Here is a 20,820-nt window from a genome sequence, read left to right as displayed (position 1 = left end):
CAGGTGATAATTCCTACCGTCTTCTTTATAGCGCACCCTCACTATTATCCACTCTAGTCTGATTTAGGTTCTTATTAGAATAACATTATGCTAATTAAGTAATCCTGCACAGAGAATGCTTCATGATGGAGATGATTAAGTGGGTTTAGATGATGACTAATAGTGCAAACTGTACTATCAGTGTCAGAGAAACTGGCGAGGGATGTACACAAAAAGAAGGAACTCCTCGCTGCCACTGTATATCCTAACTGTGAACAGAAATGACAAAAAGGAATGAAAAATAAGTAGAGCATTAATAAGCTTAATTTTTTAAAAAATACATTGCAAGAAAATGCAGACGATCAATTGAATCTGTTCTCTGAAGGCCTGAAATTGCCGCTAGGAGCAAACTCATTTCAAGCACGTTACTAAAAGCAGAATTTGCCCCTTCCAAAAGCCACTAATAGTTCTCATACACTCCACAGGCAGGTGGTGACGCTGCCCTTGTCCATCATACACCCCAGATGCGAATGCTCAGTGCATCTTTGGATGCACGTATTCCATAACACGTGAAATAAAAAGGAGCTTGACAGGAGGCTCTGCCCTCCCCAGGAGCCACATGACAGCAGTGCTCCAGCAGCGGCTGGTTGTGTTTCCATCTTGCACTCTTGTTTGGTTTTAGAGACGTGCTCAGACAAGCCCAAAGCTCCAGCTGCATCCCCAGCCAGCACCCGGGACCCGTGTACCGACTTTGAAAGGGTTTCTGTCCATCCCGTGTGCAAGCCCTGAAGCGTGCACGTACTTTCACCATCGCCCAATGTTGTTTTGTTCTCGGTTATCTCTCACAACCCACAAATCGTGCTGGATTAACCCATTCGGAGCACCCCGTCACCGCAGCATGAGCATTTCAATCCTTCTTCCTTCAGGGGAAAAAAGGACTTCCAACAACAACGAGGAAGCCAATTTAAGAAACAAACTCACCAAAAACGTGAGGGCTGCCAGGAACACCTTAGTTATCCACAGAGGTTAAAATTTTATTTTGATATAAAAATTAAATAGCAAAGTTGTTTGGTTTTTTTTTTACAGCGATAAATTAGAAATTTACAGTACATACATTGAAGTAGATATATTTTCTGTACACCCCAAAATAATCAGTGTCTATTTATTTCCTTAGAATTCAGAAAAAGGAGCTAACTTGTCTGTTTAACCTAAGAGCTAAGCTTGTACCTCTCTGGCAGACGCTTCTGAAACCTGCAGTGAGAAGAGCACACGCTGAAGGGGGAGAGAGGGGAGCAGGGACTGCCCAAGGAAGGTAACCGCTGTAAAGTTTCTAGTTGTATAACCACAGCAACTGCGCTTCCAAGACAGGATTAGTCACACATTTTTTGGCTTTAAATTCATAACAACATTGAAACGAGACAACATCCGAGTTGCACATACCCACTCTTCTCAACCACTGGGTTTTAGGCTATCTGCTGTGACTTCCCACTCACACAGCCCCGAAGTGGAGCAAGGTAAATGCATGTGGATCAATACATTTATGGAATGGTTTCATTGCTGCAACACCTACTTTTGCTTTGGGTTGGTACAGTGTCCCCCTGATTGCTTGGGAAAGATGTTCCTTCAGGAACAGCAGCTGGTGTCTCTCCCCAGTCCACCTCCTCCCCATAGTATTTTGAGTCCCTCACACTCTTTAATGGAACATTCCCCCGGGTCCCTCATAGGGCTACACAGTGCTATCCTCATCCGACTCACTTCCAACGTCCCAAATCACTGGGGACACCCGTCTGTCACAGTCACCAGGGTCACAGGCAGAGATGCAGGGATCTGATAACAAGGAACTACTTAACATTCACTTCTGTGTACATAACATGGTTAAAAACGCTGTTTATTGAATCAGTCAGGTCAAACATGGGTCGTGTCGGCCAGTAGAGTATCCAAACCATTTCAGAGTGAAGGACACTTGAGTGAACATGACACCTTGGCACAGCCCAATACCAGGTTACAAGAAAAGGCTACGACTGTGTCCTCACCCCGTGAAAGTCAACATATAGCTGCTGACTTTACATCCCTCTCTGCGCCAGGACAAAGATCTCACGATGGAGAAACTCGGCCATCTGAAGACGTCCTACTTGCAGAACTCCTTGTTCACAGAGGAATAACCAGATCCAAACACAACACTAATAGCGAAAGACTTTACGGAGACAATGAAAAGGCTCGGCTGGTATGTGGCATTGGCCAAGACAATGCTTGTGCGTCTTGAGCAGAATGTGTCAAGTTGTCACTTGTTCTGCTGGAGAGGGAGCCCAACCGCAAAGACTGCAATTAGGGTTTGTTTGGGGTTTGGTTTTGTGTTTTTTGGTTTTTTTTTTTTTAAAAAAAAAAAGTGCTCTAGCACATGTTTCAACATTGACATTGAAACAATACGCACTTCTGGGACAGATTAGTGCTCACGGCCAGAGCTGGAATGAATTGTGGTTTGGGAAGCACACGGGGCACCTGTGTGAAAAGCGAGGACTGCAACAGAGCAGTGCCTGTTCTCAGCTGCCCTCGAAGGTCACGCAAGTCGGGGCACTGGGGCGGATGCTCTGCAGCTGACGAGGTTCCACACAAACAAATGAAGCAAAAGTTTAGGGCGCACAGATAAAACCAAAGGTCCTTCAAAGAGATAGTGCATCAGAACAGTGTTCTCTTAAGTGCTTCTGGGATATTTCTATTTGCATCACCTTTCTTATTAGCCAAACGAGCCCCCGACACGAGGTTCAAGCTCCCCGTGAGCACAAGCTGATGCCTCCTCAAATAAAAGGATAAGAAAACTCAACAGTTGCTATGAAACAACATTATTCAGCAAGAAGTTGGATCTCTTCTCTTGGGATCCCTTTACAAAAACTGGGGACTGAAGGACTGCTCACATTCTGCATGTAAATATATACTAAAAAAAACCCCAAACTCCATAGCTGTCAGTGAGCAACTGGAGCATCGTTGTGAGGCAGTCAGCTGTACTGCGATGTCAGGGGCTGAGAATGTTCTTTTAATTGTAACTGACACACATAATTATACAACTGAGCTGTGTGAACATGAGGTTGCCAAGGAACTTAACATTTCACTTCTCCCCAGACTGGCGTCTGCGGCGATACCATCGCACTGAATGAAATATATTAAGACTTAATTGCTTCATGCAATTGGTCTCCAGAGAGAGCCAGGTACGTTTACATGGAGAAAACTGGCATTGTTTGAAGAGACCCTCAACTCATTTTTCGCTTTCCTGGAGGAAGGAACATTATAATGTAAGACTTTATTTAAAGCTATTAAATACAGCAGAATAAAGTAGTCCGCTGGAAACAGCAGGAGCACCTGAAGGGACAGGAGTGGAGGCAGGCGGATAACGATAATCCATGCAGAAGACCATACACAGTTTCCCAGCTCCCACTGACTCCTCTACTTCTGACAATGGCCTTGAGTAAAGCTTTTGAAAAATTAGAAATACTGATAGAACCACAGAATAATTCAGGTGGGAAGGGACCTAGGGAGGTCCAAATTCCTGCTCGAGGCAGAGCCAACTCTCAATTCACACCAGCTTACAGATGGTAAAAACAATGAGTCGAAATTATTATTAGACCATCAGATGACTTAAAGAATCGTCCTCACTAATACCTCACTAAATCCTACTCATTATGGGTAACTCTCAGACCTGGAACGTCCACCTGGTATTTGTTGGAGACCCTGAGCCTTGGCTGACTTGTGGAGTCCCCTCTGTATGGGAGCAGCAGAATTCCCCAGGGCATAAAGACACAAACCTCGGTAGGCGCTTCCTTCACGATGCTGGACTCGGAAAGAAGACATCTGAGGTCCTGGGTGCTCTGTCTTCTGGTAACTGGCCCCTAAATCAGCCCAGAATTTGGCCCTGCACCGCCTTTCCTCCATCAGATGAAAACAACATCCCACAGCTGTGGGCTACAGTCCCTCAGCTTCTAAAGACTTCAGTGTATTGCATCCTGCTTTATTTAAAAAAATAAAAAATAAAAAGGAAGATAATGTGTTTGGATATTTCACAGCTTTTAAAGCCTTCCTGGGCTTTCCTATTTTGGGCAGCACGGTTTATGGCTATTGTATCTGCAGCATGATCCTTTTGCTGTTTATTCTTTAAGGCTTTTTCTTCCATCCCCCAGAGACAGGCTGTGTAACCATCTCCCTACTCTACTCCCAACATTTACACAGCAATGCTTACACACGATCAGTCCTTCACGGGAGAGCAGACCATCGGGGTGTCGTCCTGTTCTCACACCACGGTCTCGTTCCCTTTCCCAGGTTTCACCCAACCATCTGCTCTCTTCTCCCGTTTCACTTTCCCTGAGTTCACCAGTCTGTTTGAGCACTTCTGCCACGTGTGCAGAGTTTTGGCTGACCAGATCCACATACCTGATGTAATACCCACCAGGAGGGACATGAAAATTTTGAGCATCTCCACTGCCATATTGGAATCATCTGCCGAATAGCGGAAAACGGCCCAGTTGGAGATTTCGTAGAAATAACAGGCAATGACACACGTTGCCGGGACGGTGTACAGCACTGAAAAGACACCGATTTTGACCATCAGCCTTTCCAGTTTGTCAGTTTTAGTGCCATCTTTCTGGAGATTAGACCTGATTTTAAATAAGGCCACTAGTCCCGCTGCAATGAATAAAGTCCCAATGACCAGGTAGGTAAAAAGCGGAGCGACGACAAAGCCCGTCAGCGCATCTAGGTTCTGGTTCCCCACGTAGCACAGACCGGTGAGCTCATCTGCGTCTACCAGCCTCATAATCAAAATGACGATGGTCTTCACCGCGGGGATAGCCCAGGCTGCAATATGGAAATAAGAGCTGTGCATTTCTATAGCTTCATGGCCCCACTTGAGTCCTGCAGCCAGAAACCAGGTCAATGTCAGAATAACCCACCAGATGGAGCTAGCCATCCCGAAAAAGTACATCAGCAAGAAAATTATAGCACATCCTGTGTTCTTAAGACCTTCTTGGATAAGAACAGGTTCTGCTGCCTCTTCAAAATCACAGGATATCCTTTCCCGGCCCACAGTTAGCCTCACAATATAAGCAATGCTATAAATATTGTAGCACATGCTCAAAAATATGATTGGGCGCTCCGGGTAGGAAAATCTGGATGAATCAATCAGGAAGGTCAGGACTGTGAAGGCAGTTGAGATGAAGCAAAGACTGGCCCAGACGGCCATCCAGATATCTGTGAATTCCTTAGCTGACCTGCTGTAGAGGCCAGCGTCGTAGCCGCACTTGAGGACACAGTTCAAGCTTCTCTTCACCCAGATGTACTGATCCGAGTTAGATCCCATGCTGTGGCACTCTTCTCCAGGCTGCAAGGAGGTCTTGCTGTGGAGGGGAACCTCTTCGTCTCCGGGGCCCTCCATGCACATGTGGTTGTGATCATTCTGGGGTGGGAATTTGCTGCAGTTTAGGCTATCCGGCCAGGCAAATCCAAATTCTTTTAAAACGGGTTCGCATCTTCTTTTGACGGAGAGGCACATGCCACCGCAGGGACCTATGGGGATGTTAATCTTCTCTGTGCACATCGGGACGTAGACCGAACAAAGGAAGAACTGGAAGAGAGAAACAGAAAGCACAAGTGTGTTAGGGGAAAATGACACAGGTCAAAATATAACGAGTTTTCTCTTTTTGCCTTTTTAGCTGTAATATTTGGTCCTTTGCCTTAAAAAACAGGAAGCAGCATAAAACAAATAAACCAAGAACAATAAAAACAAAGGAGGAAAAAAAAAACCCAACCCCTAACAATGTTGTCTTTTTTCAGTTCGAATGTGGTCCGAAGCCAAAGCCTGAACGTTTTACTCCCCAGATTAGCTCCATGTAAATTTGGCCCACGGGTTTCAATAAAGCCAGCGGGATTTAGCCAGCCGTAAACCTCAAGGGTGCGATTTAGGAAAGCAAAAAAACCAAATCGATGCGGTTTAAACAAACGCATGGATCTGTTCTAGGCGCTGCCTGGATATCACAGCTAGCAAACACGCAGAGAGAAAAGGCATTTACTGAAGTACTTTGGTTCGCGATCTTCCCTTCGCCAGACGGTCCCGTAGGTATTTACGCCGGTAACGAAACGCCGTCCTTCTCTCGGATAAGCGCGATTCTGCGACGCGGCAGCCGAAGGGGGCTGGCGGGCGAATTGGGGGAGCTCTGCCCCACGCAGCGAGCCGGGGTTTGTCCGATGGAGCCCACGCCCGCGGGGGGGACAAGGACCTTTGCCGTTCCTTCGCCCGGGAGAAGGGGGAACCCCTCGGCGGGGGTCCCTCGGTTTCCCGTTCACGGGGGTCGCGGCACTTCGCGTACAACAGAAACACGCGGGGACGGGGGGGTGGGGGGAGGCAGAGACCGGCCGGGAGCTTCCCCGGGACCCCACCGCTCCCCACGCACAAAGAGGACCCCCCCGGGGGGGTGTGTTCCCCCCCTCGGAACCCACCTGGAGCTGGCTGGAGCAGCCGTACTGGATGAGGGGGGTGAAGGTGGTGAGCTGCAGCTCCGCGTCCGCCTGCAGCTCGTGTCCCACCAGGTTGGGCATCTTGGTGACATTGTAGCCCAGGTTCTGGCACATGGCGATACGGATGGCGTCGCAACGCCGCTCCTCCTCGTCGCCGAACCCCCCCGCTCCGCCGAGCAGCCCCGCCACCAGCACGGCCAGCAGCCGGGCACGACCGGCCCATCTCCCACCGCCGCCCCCCGCCATGTTCCTTCCCCCCCCCCCCCCCCCACCACCTGCCCCGGCCCCGGCCCCGGCTCCGGCCCCGGCCCCGGCCCCGGCCCCGGCCGCGCCGTGCCGCACGGGCCGGCTCCAACGGGGAGGGGCCGGGGGCGGCTCCGCTATTAACCAGCCTCGCCGAGAAACTGCCCAGGGGAGGGACGGCACCTCCCCGCGTCGCCGCCCCCGCCCCGGGGAGCCCGGCCCGGCACGGCCCGGCTCGCCTCGCCCCCCACGCCCCGGGCCGGGGGGGGGGGGTCGTCCTACCTGCGCCCCCCCACCCCGCCGCCAACGCTCCCTGGGGAGCCCCGACCCGCACCCCCGCGCTCCATCCCACCACTGCTGGCAAGGGTGTCCCCCGGCCCCCCTTCTCCTTTTGGGGACCCCCCACCTGCAGCCCCCGTCCCTCAGAAACACCCCGCGGAGCCCTGTCCCTGCCTGTGTGTCCCCCCCGGTACCCCCTTCCCTCCCTCCCGGGCGCCTGGTGCCCCCGGGAGACATCCCTCCCCCCCCCCCCCCCCCCGTGCCTTCCCCAGCATGGGTGCTGGTCCCAGGGGCTCCCCAGGGCACCCAGGTCCAGCTCCCCAGGGAGAGGGTGGGCTGAGACACCCCCCCCGCCACGCGTGTTGGGGCCCACCGTACCCCAGCCCTGCCCTCGCTTCTGGCCTGTCCTTCTTCAGCCAAGGGTGCTCAGCCTCTTCGCTGGCGGGTTAAAAGCGTCCGGGTTGGCTTTCTAAGCTGCCGGGTTTTCTTCCTCACACTGGCCGAGGGGTTACATCTGGGGTTTAGTGGGTTTTTTGTCATCGGGGCCAAGAAACCTGGAGGGCACTGCTAGGTACCTTCTGGCGTTTCTACAGATCGCCATAAAACAAGAAAGTGTGGATGAAGCAGTCGTGGACTTGGAGGGGAAAGGCCTGGATGATTAAGCAGACCTTTAACGTGTCAGCGGGAGGAGGGATTAAGAGCGGAGAAATGAGGCTCATGCTTAGATTCTCTCGGTATTATTTACACCTGTAATAAAATCTGGTTGAGCTGGTTGTGCCTTTAGCAAAAATATGTCATCTATTAATGAATTGTTTGTAAAGCACTTCGAAAATGTTCGCAAAGCCCTGGTTAAGCGACCTCTTACCGTGCGTGTACGGCGTGTGGCACGTGCGTGTGCTCCCGAGCGTGTCGGTCGCGAGCAGCTACGCCTCCGTACGCACCTCGGGGCCTCCGCTTCTCCCCAGGGTCTCCCGGCTGCATCACTGGGCTAAGACAAAGACTAACGGACCAAGGCAGTGCCTAACAGCGGCTCCTTTCCAGGCATGAGACCGTAAACCGCGGCAAAACCCACGCTGTGAAGCGCCCCGTGCTCGGTCACTGCAGGTTTTCCCGCTGCGGCTCCATCGCCGTCGGGTGTTTTTCACCCCTGAGATGTGGGAAACGTGTGTGTGAGCCGTTCTGTGACGTTGTAGGGACTGAGGGGCTTTAAGTGTGCTTTCCTCCAGCAAGATGGATAGTGTTTTAACTGAGGTTTCATGAGCACAGATATTCACATAGCTCTCATCACTGTAATACTTTACAGCTAGCTCCAATAAACAGTGCCTCTAACCTCACGAAGTCCTTGTGAGGCAGACAAGTAATATTATCTTAGCTTTTTAAACACGCGGGCAGACAGTGCTACAGTCCCAAGGTCAGGTAAAGAGTTGACGATGGAGTCAGCAACCCGACCATATCTTGCAAGACCCATATTTACTCCCAAGCTTTGCCGTCCGTAACCAGCAGCGCTCAGCTGCTAATCAGGGTGGGTGATAATGCTGAGAACGCACGCAGTGTGCTGCTACGCACGGCCACCGAGCTGTTCCCAGCCCCACCGAGTTCACCGTCTACATCAGCCAAGCGTGGGGAACGGATGATGGGTGCTCTCCATGCAAACACTCGAAACCAGGAGGCAGAGAAGTTTTGGGGGTTTTTTTTGTCCAAATTGTGTAGGAAGGAAGACTAGAGGGAGCATCATGGTGACCTTAAAAACTATGAATCTTTGTCTTAGTGTATGAAAACCCTTTTCATTTGCAGTCTTCTGCTGCAGTTAGGCACCGAAGCAGAGTTTGCTGCTACCAGAATACGACCTTTGCCTAATTCCCATGGAAAAACTCACCTACTGCATATTCAGGAGTTACGCAGCAAAACCCTCTGCCCATGGACCTGGTCCTTGGACTCAGTAAAGGGGCAGGGGGGCATTTTAAAGCTACAGTGGACACAAGTACCTTTTTAGAGGAAGAACTCTCCCCCCCAAAAAAACCCCTTACTGCTATTGCCTTTTCTTCGAAAAAACAAAATAAATATTAGAAAGTGCTACACTGCTGTGTTTGCTTTGGAAAGTCTTTTAGATAACGGGAATTAGTTTTCAAAACAAGAGCGCTGGGAGAGGCGGTGGCAAATCACACGAGAAGTCAGAGTTGGAAAAAATGGTAATTACCCTGCTTTGAACTTTATGCATATATTAACAGTGATTAAATGTCACCATGGCAAGCACGTACATGATAGTTTCCTTAAACAGATCAAAATAACAAACCTCCGGGATAGTGGGTTTATAGATTCTTAGATTACTGGGCAGTGTGAGACGCTGGCCTAAATCCAGCACAGCACAAGCCATGCTCCTTTCTTGATTATTGCCTGACTGACAGCACATTTTTTTGAATAAATCTGATTTTGATTTTGAGGTTGCTTTCGTTAAAATATCAGCAGCCACCCCGATAATTATTATTTATTGTGGCTGCCAATAATTACATTTGGTTTCTAGTCTGAGTTATCTTCAGCTTCCAGCCACTGACTCTTGTTCTATCTTTGCCGGCCAGGTTGAGAAGTCATTACCAAGATTATCCCTGTAGGTAATGTCAGGCTGTGATTAAGTCACCCTTTGACCTTTTCGTAGTAAGCAAAATAGATTGAACTTCCTGAGTTTCTTACTGTAAGGCGTCTTTTCCAATTCTTTAATCATACTTTTGATTTTAAATGAGCAAGATTTGACCCTGCTGTTTGAAAAGCACTTTCAGTCCAAACCGTCCTTTACAGTCTTAATGGATATGTCTGAATTAGTAGCCTAAGCAGCCCTGGTCTCTTTAGATCAGCTAGGATAGGCAGACACTTGCAGAAGGCAACTCACATAATAGGAATTCCATGAATATAAAATCCTACTTATAATTTATTATTATCTTGTTATTACTATTTCCCCCTTAAGTTTGTATGTGGGTTTTTTGCATACGTATTAAAGCTATGTGTGTATTTTTACGTTACAAAAATAAATAAAGCTTACCAGCATCTCTGAGAGTCCTCCATCATCTTGCAGGGTATCTGAGAAGGTTCAGAACTCTTCTCTGAACATTGATGTCACCATCGCAGAGAGTTCTTTAAAGATCTTGGATACAAGTTATCTAAATGTGCAGGGGTTTTAGAATGTGTAACTTGTAGAGCTGTTTTGGGACACTGAAATTGTAAGAATGCATTAATTACTATTAGTTATCTCTATCATGCAACTCATATATATTTTCCAACATACAACAAAAATATCTGTTGGACGCTTCTGTCACCTGTTTTGTTTACTGACAGTTCCAGAACTTCCATCAGGTGATGGACTAGTACCATGAGTGACTTTCTCTTGGCCTCAGTTTACATAAAACACTATTGTCTTTGACTGTCTGTCCAATAACTTTTTGGTTTTGCTTATTTTATCACATTCTTGTCATTCCTTTTGGATTTATATTAATTCAAATCAATGTCTCCTTTCTACTGTTTGACATTTATGCTTTTCTTAATTAACTTTTTAATGTTTTCTTTAATTTTTCCATCTATAAAGTTAGCTGAACTTTTTAATCAAGACAGATCACTTTCTTTATTCAGTGATGGCTTTTCAAGCACCTAGTAATACATTTAAAATGGATTCCTAATTACTATTCACATGCTTAATATAAATTCTCTCCGCTACTTACTTCTGTACTTTGTGAGGCTGGCCTTTTTGAAGTAGGAAATAAGTCTATTCCCCGATCTGCATTTATCCTGCTGTATTTATCCGTTATAATCAGCATTTCAATTGTCCAGTAACAATCAGAAAAGAAATGGTTTGTTTTGTCATGACACTTCAAGTGAACATGGCTCTACTCCACCTCGGGAGAAAAAACAGCGCAGCGAGCTGCACATGTATTTATGCATATATATACACATATGCTAATACACACACACATTTTTATATAGAAAATGTTCATATATAATACCAGTGCACAAGGTAGCGCACAGAGTGGCGCTCTGATTCAATGACGTTGAATCAATCAACAATGATCTCTGTGGGACGGAATGTGTCCCAGAGCTTAAAATAAAGTATATAGTATGTGCAAACTTACCTGCCATGGTGCCTTGTAGCATCCCTCTGGGCCTGATCCAGTGGGATTTGGCTCCTGATGCTCTCAGGATACTTTACTTAGGTTTCTACCTTTGGTGTCTCCATGTGAGCCAGCTCACTCTGCCAAGGGAGACCCAGACGGTACCAGCAATGGAGTCTCGAGGGCAGGTCTCCTGACGTGCTGTTAATCTCTGTTTTCATGCAGACATAACTGTAATTTACTTTAAAGTACTTTGGTGCAGCTAAGCTGTGACACACAGATCCCATATCTGCATTCACATGTGTAATTCCTCGCATGCCAACATGGGTCAATAGTTGCTCCATGACCCCTGAAAGTCAATATTTTGGTCTGCACAGAGACCTCAGAATTTGGTTTTGTAGCATTGTAAACAGGAAATTTCAGTGCTACTTAATATGCAACATTTTGAGAAATCCTTTGCATTTAGATAGCATCAACATGTTTGACAAAGCAAGAAGATTTTTCAGATTATTCGTGCGGTTAGAAATCCAGCAGGCACAGATGTATCACACACAATGTTCAATGGGGCACTGAAAGCAAAGCTGGCCACAACTTTCATAAGATGAAAGGTGCCCATATAAGGTCACTTCATCTATGTGTTAGTATTTTTTTCACACAGGTATTTCTCTTTCTGGGCTTAAGAATAACTTTAATTCTATTTTTTTTCAAACAGTTTTCCCAAAGCCCCTTTCCTTAAATAATTCAGAGGTTGATATAAGTCTCCAGCCAGATTAGCAGAAAAGACAAGAAGTTGCAAGGCAAAGTCACTGACAGGATCTGGTGAGATAAAAACATCTGCACAATGCTTTTTTCAGAGTTAAGCTACATTTATATAATGTTGTACTAAAATACAAACCCGTCCAAAACAACCAGCCCTCCTCCCTTGCCTGATTTTACTAGACTTCTCAGGAAGGCTCTGCTGCAGAGATCCAGTGTGCCCAATTTCAAGAAAATCTGTTCCTTTGGGGAAAATTAGTAGACTGTTTGGAAAATCAGACCACAGTGGAGGCAAAATTCAGCCTGAACTTTAGAGTCAGTGCTTCTGCCTCCCCAGATGACTTTCAGTTTGAACTGCTACTCATCTTTTCTTCTATAATGCTCAGAGATTCGCATTTTGGCTTGAAATTTCCCACACTTGACCTTAGCCCAAGGGATTTTTTTTTTTTTCTGGAAAATTATGAACAGTTTTCTTCTGAGAAAATTGTTCAGAGGCCCTTTTTTTTTTAATGCTTAGATAACTCCAAAGCAGCTTGGTTTTATAACTTCAGATTTGGCATGTGCAGGGTGCAATCCTGATGGAGGAATGCACTTTTTGTCTCATTTGAAGAAATTTCATTTCGCAATAGCAAATTAGCCTGAAAGTTTTGGAAATAATAGACCAATCATTCACAAGGCATGATTTAACCGTGGTGGAAAATGACAGGCTGAGTTCTCTCTCTCTGAGAGGTCACGAGTCTTGTTTTATAAATACGGCTTAGTTTCATTTTTGCAGAGTCATCTTTCCCTCTAAATCTTTCTGCGTCCTGTTTTGCTTTAACTCTATGGCAGCATCAGAGGTTATTTCCCATATATTTGCTCTCCACTAGCAACGTTGTACTTGGCTTTCAGTGGCATTTTGCACATTCCGTAAAGCAAATTTCACTGGACATGATTTAAGAAGGACTCTTTCTGCCTTGCATGGCATGCTGAATTAAATTACCGCTCCTCACTCACCCAGATGCACCCGGTCCTGGTCCTCACATCCAGTTGTCACCCACATCACACAAACCTGCTTAGGGACATAGGGGATAGATGTTTTTGAAAGCATCCTATAATCCTTTCTCCTCAAATGTATCATTGAAGAGGTAAATACTAAACTTTTAAACATCTAAATTAATTGATTTATTACTCAAGAAGTAAATACCAAGCTTTTAAGCATGGAAATTAATGAATTAATTAATTTTTTAAACCTTGGAAATCAAGTTAGGCTGAGATATAAATCCCTCAACACAAGAGCTGAGAAGGTGGATTTGCCGATACGCTTCAGCTGGTTTGCACTGCTCCAGCGATACCACGACGAGAGGGTTTAATCAATCAGTTATTGCAGGCTTAAGGTTGTTCTGTGTCATTGGAGCAGCACAGAGCTGTCAAGCGTGCTGATGAATCTGGCCACAAACCTTAAAATGTACTATTTTTCCCCATTAAAAAGCCCATGTGAGCTGATACGCTGTGTTTAATTACATAACAGCGAGTATTGACTTGCAGGGCACGGCTGGAAAAAAAACCTTCTTTGTATTGTGTTAGGCAGGCGGTGGGTCATTCTCTTGGGAAAGAAATTCGACATCTGCCAGGAGGTGAAGTTTGCTGCACTCACACCGCTTTTGTAGCGTCTGTGAATACACAAAGGGGGACTGGATACAACAGTGAAACCTGTCCCCTTGCTGATAGGGACTGTTGGCACGACTCTCACAAGGAGCCGCTTCACGCGCCAGTAAAGTGGCTTTAAGTTATACACACGGCTGCCTTCAGGTCCTTACAGAATCGCAGAGGAGTTTAAAGAGGCAGCAATACTTCACTCTTCCAGTTCTAGCTGGACTGTCCGGTTTACAGTGGCACTATTCTTCGCTTTGTGGGCCATTTAAAACATAGTCACTGAGTGCTAATTATTTCCAAATTCCAGTCTCCTCTGCAATTTTTCTAATTTTTGTGATTTATTATAGGTTGTTTTCTCTTTAAATGATCACAGTATGCACTCAGTTTGGGAGCTGGTATAATTATTTCATTTAAGGAGATGAGTTTTTGCTAATATATTTATACATATAGCATGGACATAATTGCAAAAGATACCTGCTTTATTCTACTCCCTCTTCCAGTGTAGTTTCTTCCCCTTTCTCACACAGACAGAGCTGCTCTTCCATAAACCATTCGTATATGACATTCATAGTTTTCCTTTTTACCTATTCCTACACAGCTAAAGCAGCGCTACATTCATATGAAGACAAACACATAAACTTCATACCAGACAGTGAGAAGGACTGGTTTGGCAAGTCTTTGGCAAACAGGTTTCTTAATTTCTATCCAAGTTGGCAAATTAATCATATGGATTACTGTTACACAGACTAAAGGACTTTCAAAATTATTCTGAGCATAAATAATGTCATTCACTCTTGTCCAGAAGGCTTCGCTGTCATTTTACATTTACCTTCTGTTCCTTGCACACGTACAGGTGATTATGTGGCGTGCAACCGACCTTACCCTATGTGCATATATGCTCTTCCTCTGACTCCCTGACAAGGCAGGTCCAGGTATTAATTGTCAGAAAACTAACAAAATAAAATAAATAGTCCCGTGATGATGAGGAGGGGTGGTGTGACCACAAATGAAAACAGATCAGCTTAGATTGGCTTCAACGGTCAAGGAACTACACCCTCATGCTTTTCTACTGTGCTGATCACGATGGTATTTTAGCACTGTACCGAGGTTTTGTTATCAATGGAAGAAATGCAGAATTTTATTTTTATTATTGCTGGATCAAGCATTTGAGTACATACTGATCTTTCGTTCTTGAGCAGCATAATTTATATTTGGAGGCTGACAATTAATCTAGTTCCCCACAGACATATAGATGAACTTACTTAGAAAATAAGGACAGTTTATGTGAATTCCATTTTTCTCAGGCATTTTTATTCCTCAGAGAGACTTCCATGCGGCCAAATTACCATGTATACTAGATTACCATGATATTTCAGTTCCTTATGGTAAAAGTTCATGTCATTCATTACTGTTGACACTATACACACATCCTTGGGGAACTATGAAAAATATAAAAAGAAAACTCCTAAAAATGTGCATAAAAAACACAAGAAAGCTGCCATTTAACCCAAATATTCCCCGAGCAAAACTAAAGCCAATTATTTCCCAAATACAAAAATTTCAGGCCACAGCTGGGCACAGGGCTGTATTGAGAGGTAAGGTTATTACTCAGCTTATGACAGAAAATCACTCCAGATATATGAAGCAATCAGCTGGAAAGAAGATCAACACACAAACCCCTTTGCTCTGAACGCAAGCTGCAAAGCAGTGGAGGGTCAGGCTCCCAATTTAGACAAAAGCCACTGTATCTGCTGCTCCAGTGCAGCCAGTTCCTGCGGCTAAGACCTAGACTGACCCCTCCTTATTTTAATCTCGCAGGAAAGGCTCTCGAGGGTGCACTTTGCCACCACTCCAAGACCACTGCAATGGGGACGACCACTGAAAAGGCCAGTGATGGCCCAAACCCTGCCTCTCCTTCCTACGCATCTGATGTAGGGGTTGTGCAGCCAAGGATGACTTTTTTGATAGGTTTTGCCATTGCTAGGTTAGTCCGCCATCGAATCCTGTGTAGTCAAGGCAGACAGAGAAGGTACTCGAGAGTCCAGATCAGATCTAATGGGGCTGCGCAGGAGATGCTCCACTCTCCCTTGACTATCAAAGGAGCTTAAGATGTCTATCTATCTCATTCCTTAGTTCCTCCAGGTAGCTGGGTAAAGTTAAGAGGAACTAACATAGGCTCAAATGTAATAAGAGGGTGGGGATTAATGAAGAACTTATGCAAGAACCCTTGGGCAACAGTGCATGACTGTAGGATAAATATTCTTGATTTCAACCCGACTAGAGGATGATTTTAACAAACACCTTTATTGTAAGACTAGCACACAAAGTATAATGATGCCATGCCACTCCAGCCTCTGAATTATGAAAGGATGAACTGGGTCCCAAGCACATGATTTCAGTAAGTAAAAAGCCAGCATTTCAGGAGATCATTTGTTAAGTAGACACATGGGAAAAGAGGATTTTCAAAAGTCTTTCTAGAAAGTGGTACTGGTAAGAGATGGCCCTGGGGTTTATTTTCTTCAGCTAAACCAAACTGAGATGCTGAATGTTAAATGATGTTTGTTTTGAGTCAACAAGCTTCTGGTAAGCTGTACTGCAAACCTGTATATCTCTTTTTTTGGATCATCAATAATTATAGCTCCTCTGTACAGTGGTAATAGGTGTATACTCTTTCAACCTGGGCTATATATTTTGCTTCGTCATCTGAAAATATGCTTTTCTGCACTATTTCTACATAAAATCTTTCTCCCTAAACAGAGATAGATGCAGTTCAGTGGGGGTGGGAGGGCTGGGAGGAGGTATACTTTCTTGCATACATTGTGATTTCCCATGTAAAGTTTACTAAAGTTCTGGTATGAGGGAACTTATTTGACATATATCATTTGGATTAATGTTGCTTCATGGCATTGAGACATAAATTGCACGGCCATGGACATCAGGTCATTAACCATCCTTAGTGCCTTGGTTTTATGGGCAGTATGCCATCCCAGCCAGGGCTGTATCAGTTCCCCCCCTTGGCTTTTGACCAGAGAGATCTGTATAAAACATTACCATTACACCTCTTCTCCCCCCCAAAATCAAGCAAAATTCTTTTATTTTCTATCAATACGATGTAGAAGGAAGGTGCTTTCTTGGTGTGGGAGGGGAATGTAAAATGATACCATGTCTGACCAGTTACCTCATCTCTATGCACAGGCATATGCACATGCATACTGAACTCTAGCCAACTTAGTAAGTTTCCTGCTCCCTATCTTCAAAATCTTCCAGTGCTAAAAACCACTGTAAGAATATCAAGAGAAGCCATCTGACAGTGACATACATCAGGCTGCAAAATGACCTCTCCCAGGGAGTAGTGAAAGCCCTATCATTTATGTTATAAACAACAGTAATTCTTAACACATGATGTGCACAAAGCTGGACAAATATTAGATGCTCTGCAAAACATGCCTTTGAGATGTTACTGCTACACAGAGGCATGGATGGCGTTTTGGGCTTAGGGCCCAAAGACCAGACCTATTCCTATTAAAGAATTTACACTCAAGTTCATCTCTTCTAGCTGAGAGCTCAGATACCAAGATAACCCCACAGCATTTACTTACAACTAAACAAAACACTGGAAACTGTTGTCTGGAAGACAATATTGGGAGGGCCAAAGAAATAACCTAATACTGTAAGGAGGGGATTTTTTTAGAGACACAAAGTTGGGTGTTCAACCTGCACTGCAATCCAATGAGATCTGAGCATCTAACTCCCACAGGGTTCTCTGAAAATACTGACCTTAAAATGTTAGATTTTTCTCTTGGCCACACCAGAGTTAGTATGAGGGAAGTCTCTGCAGGAGATGTCTGTAAATGAGATCAGAACTCAACCATAAAATGCTGACAAAGTCATCTGGAGCGCACAGAGCTGTGTTCAGTGATGAGTATACCATTTCATTATTTTTGTGTTTATTACATTTTTTTCCCCCATGTGTTGGTTTTGGTTTATCTGCAGTTTTTATTTGATTTGTATTTTATTATAATTTACTTTCATTTGCTAGTTCTCAGTCTATTTACAGAGAACAAAAGAATGCACAATGTAGAACAGTAGAATAATAGTGTTTATTTTCACAAGTTTGGACCGATCAAGTAACTCACAAGTCCCAAAGTGGAACCATGCCTGAGGTAGGTTAGGTCAGCTCGAGTGTGGGGAAACAAACAGAAATATCCCATTCTTCACTATTGTTTATTATATTTATGCCACTTGGGAGTTTTAACAATACCACATATATAAAACATTTGTTCTTGCTTTCTGCGCTATTCAGAGTTTTCTCAAGGCTCTTTGGTGCTTTTTTTTTCCTAGGGACACTGCAAAGTTGCTATGCTTTAGTGACTTTCTCAACTGATTTAGCAGAAATGTAAGAAACGGCCCTTAGGAATGAGCCAGGGGTGCTGAAAAGGAGGTTTTGTTCTCTGAATGCTTCTATGTTTAAAAACAGTTCTTTTGAGAGTTTTAACTAGTTTGCTTCAATTTCTTTCCTTGATTCTTTTTCATGTACATTCAAAGCTCGATCCAGCAGAGAGAAAGCAAAAGCAGAGTCTGTTGTTGCTATCAGTATCTTTGCTGTCCCATCAAATCCACAACTGGATTTTATACTGCCCTGAATTTTGACAGGAGGTCCAAAGGTGGATGCCTAAAGCCACCTCTGCCCGCCTAAACCCAGTATTTCAAAAGCTAATAGTAATCACGGGTGCGTTGCTTCTTTCATTTGCAATATGAAGTGCTTTCAAGACACCTTTCAGCAAATAAAGCAAATAAAGCTTGCAGCAAGACACCTTGCTGAAAATAAAGGCAAAGGGAGCAGCTTGCCTCAAAGAGCCTCCTCCAAGCCATTCACCCTGCTCACAGCTTTGGATGCCCAAAGTCCTGCTGAAGGATGATGTGGTTTATCAACCCAGCATTGCAGGGTAACCTAAAATCACTGCCAGCCTGCTTGAAAACACAAACCTGCAAAACACAGTGATTCAGCAGCTGCTACTTTGGCTGTTGAATTCTACAGCTGTGACGTCCACGAGCTGGCAGCAGGAGTGATCGGAGTCCTGAGGCTATTTCAACACGACCATTTGAAAATTAAGTTGCTGAAATTTACTGTTCATTATTCCCCTGGAAAAATTCAGGCTTTAATTGAAAGCCTTTTCAAAAGTGCTGACTTCCTAGAAACTATCATTACTTTTCAAAGGAGCTGTTGGGTGCTGGGTTGCTTAGAATAACTACATTTCTATCTGTGGCCTTAGCAGCCCAACTTGATGGACTGACAGTTTTATTACAGAAACTTTAAGTACGCTAGGAACTTCAAACAGAATAAAAATGGCTCCTTCTGAGTCTTTTCTTATGTTCACAAGCTATTCTTTGCTTTGGCTTTGAAAAAATGCTTGTGTTTGAAGCATAAATAATGTTGCAGTAATGACCCCAAATGAGATGGAAATGGGTGGAGAGGAGAGGCAAGCAAAAAATTTTTACTTGAGGATTTCATCATTCATTCCTGCCTCCTTTTTCTCTCCTGTTTCCTGAAAGATTGATGCTGCTGAAGAACAGCCAACCACCAACTGCTGCTCCTGCGGGCAAATGGTAATGACTAGCTTGTATCTACCCTACTTAGGGCCAGACCTCTCTATAGCATATTTATCTCAGATGTCATTTAAAAGGCCCCCCAAAAGAGGCAGACAGTGAATTAGCAATCAGGTGGCATAGACAATAGAGGTCCAGAGCTCTGCTTCACTTCTTGGACCTCTTTAGGAGTGGAGACCCAGCTGACGCTGCCTCAGAGCCCCGTGTGCGCAGCAGCGTGCAAGCCCAGCCTGCTCTCATCCTTCCCACTCACACTCATGGAAGGGTGAACATCACCTGCACGTTTGAAGGCTGCTGCCCCCACCTGGTATGCAGAAATGAAGGACATGGAAGTTATGTGGGACAGGTCTTTCCGGACTGCTGAATTTGATAAACATCGAGAAGGGAGGATGGCAGAGGAAGGACACAAGTTCCAGAGACAGCACTGTGACTGTAGAGCATGGGCAGACATACCTTTTGATAGCACACAGTTTTTCCACCAGAAAAGATTTTAATCCATCTGGGTGGTGTAAAGGTGGGTTGTAGAGGTTTCAGTCAAATCGAAGTAGGGAACTAGCCTTTATTATCTGGGCGAGGGAGTTTCAAGCATGGGAGTAGGCTGAGGCACCTGGATGATGCAAGATGTGATTTTGCATTCTTTCCAGAACTATGGAAAGCACTTTCCTGGAAAGCAGGAAAGCAGCAGAGAAGCAGCAGGTTCACAGTTGCTGTTCTGGGCTGCTCTTGGGATGGTGTCCACATGCACTGCCTCTTACTCCTTTTCTAGTGAACCCAGTGGCTCAATTTAGCCTTTAACAACCAATTCTGTCACCTGATTTAGAAACAAGAAATCACTGTCTCCAGGAACAGCAGCACCATAGGCTAAATAATACAGTTGAAGTTCAGTTCTACTGACGCCAGTAGCATGAATATGGCTCAGTATGTCATCTCCTGGTTTGGCCTGCAGAATCAGCGTGGTGAACACTATGATTTTGCTCTCTTTCTGTAATCTTTGGTACCTCTGCAAGAAAGACTGCAACGTTTATGTTTGGAAAGAATCCAGATTTGTATAAACTGGAGGATATTATTGTGTGTATTAAAATGTTCACAGGGTATTATCCCACAGCCCATCCCATATTTGTTTTGGAAAAGATTACATCTGGAAAATGGGAGAACTTCCAGTTAATTCCTTTACCTTGAAATATCAGCAAACACAAGGGTATTTTGAGATTATTCCCTGCTAAAAAATGAACAAGTTGCATTCATGACTGTAAGCCAAAAGAGAATCTCTCTTCAAATAATGAGAAATGGGTTAAGTTTAAAGTGCAAGTAGTTTTGGAGACAAGGGTGGAAGTGGTTCTTAAAGGGTCCTTCTTTCCTTGGAGGAAAGTAAAACCAGCTCAATTAACAGCCATTCATTCCCATTCAATACAGCCATTGCAAGCATTAGGGATACGTTACAAGTTTGTGGTTTATTTCTACAAAACTAATTATATACTGGACTTATCGTTTGTCTTGGATTTTGAAAAGAAATGGACGTTGGTGGAGCTGACTATCCTTAGATACATCACTGATGGCATGAAACTCCAGACCTCCTTTCTCAAAGGCCTTCAGCTCTCTTCTGAAATTTGCTGGTTTTTACACATTTCAATATTCTGACAGCTCCCTGGAGAAGAAACAGCATAGCAACATCTCCACGGTCCTGTGCAGTTTACTGAAGGAAGCAGATGTCTGTCTGTACACATTACCT

At 44.8% G+C, this 20,820-nt stretch overlaps 1 protein-coding gene across 1 annotated transcript; it reads right to left on the bottom strand.

The window, feature by feature from the left end:
- Positions 1 to 2,360: 2,360 nt before the first annotated feature.
- Positions 2,361 to 6,738, bottom strand: FZD4 (frizzled class receptor 4). Its single transcript, XM_069808435.1, has 2 exons — positions 6,460 to 6,738; positions 2,361 to 5,587 (listed from the first exon to the last, which is right to left on the bottom strand). The coding sequence occupies exons 1-2, from the start codon at positions 6,721 to 6,723 to the stop codon at positions 4,259 to 4,261; spliced, it is 1,593 nt and encodes a 530-aa protein (XP_069664536.1). The 5' UTR covers positions 6,724 to 6,738; the 3' UTR covers positions 2,361 to 4,258.
- Positions 6,739 to 20,820: the final 14,082 nt, after the last annotated feature.

The sequence above is a fragment of the Haliaeetus albicilla genome, chromosome 20 (genome assembly GCF_947461875.1).
Source record: "Haliaeetus albicilla chromosome 20, bHalAlb1.1, whole genome shotgun sequence".
Taxonomy (NCBI): Eukaryota; Metazoa; Chordata; class Aves; order Accipitriformes; family Accipitridae; genus Haliaeetus; species Haliaeetus albicilla.
Note: the sequence above shows the minus strand (reverse complement) of the source record. Positions and strands in the feature narration are given on the sequence as shown.

What these genes read in the sequence shown, in the direction of transcription:
- FZD4 (XM_069808435.1), bottom strand. Translation starts at nt 6,723, where the DNA reads ATGGCGGGGGGCGGCGGTGGGAGATGGGCCGGTCGTGCCCGGCTGCTG. An exon ending in GCTGCTCCAGCCAGCTCCAG is followed by an intron (nt 5,588 to 6,459) that starts GTGGGTTCCGAG and finishes TCTCTCTTCCAG; the next exon opens with TTCTTCCTTTGTTCGGTCTA.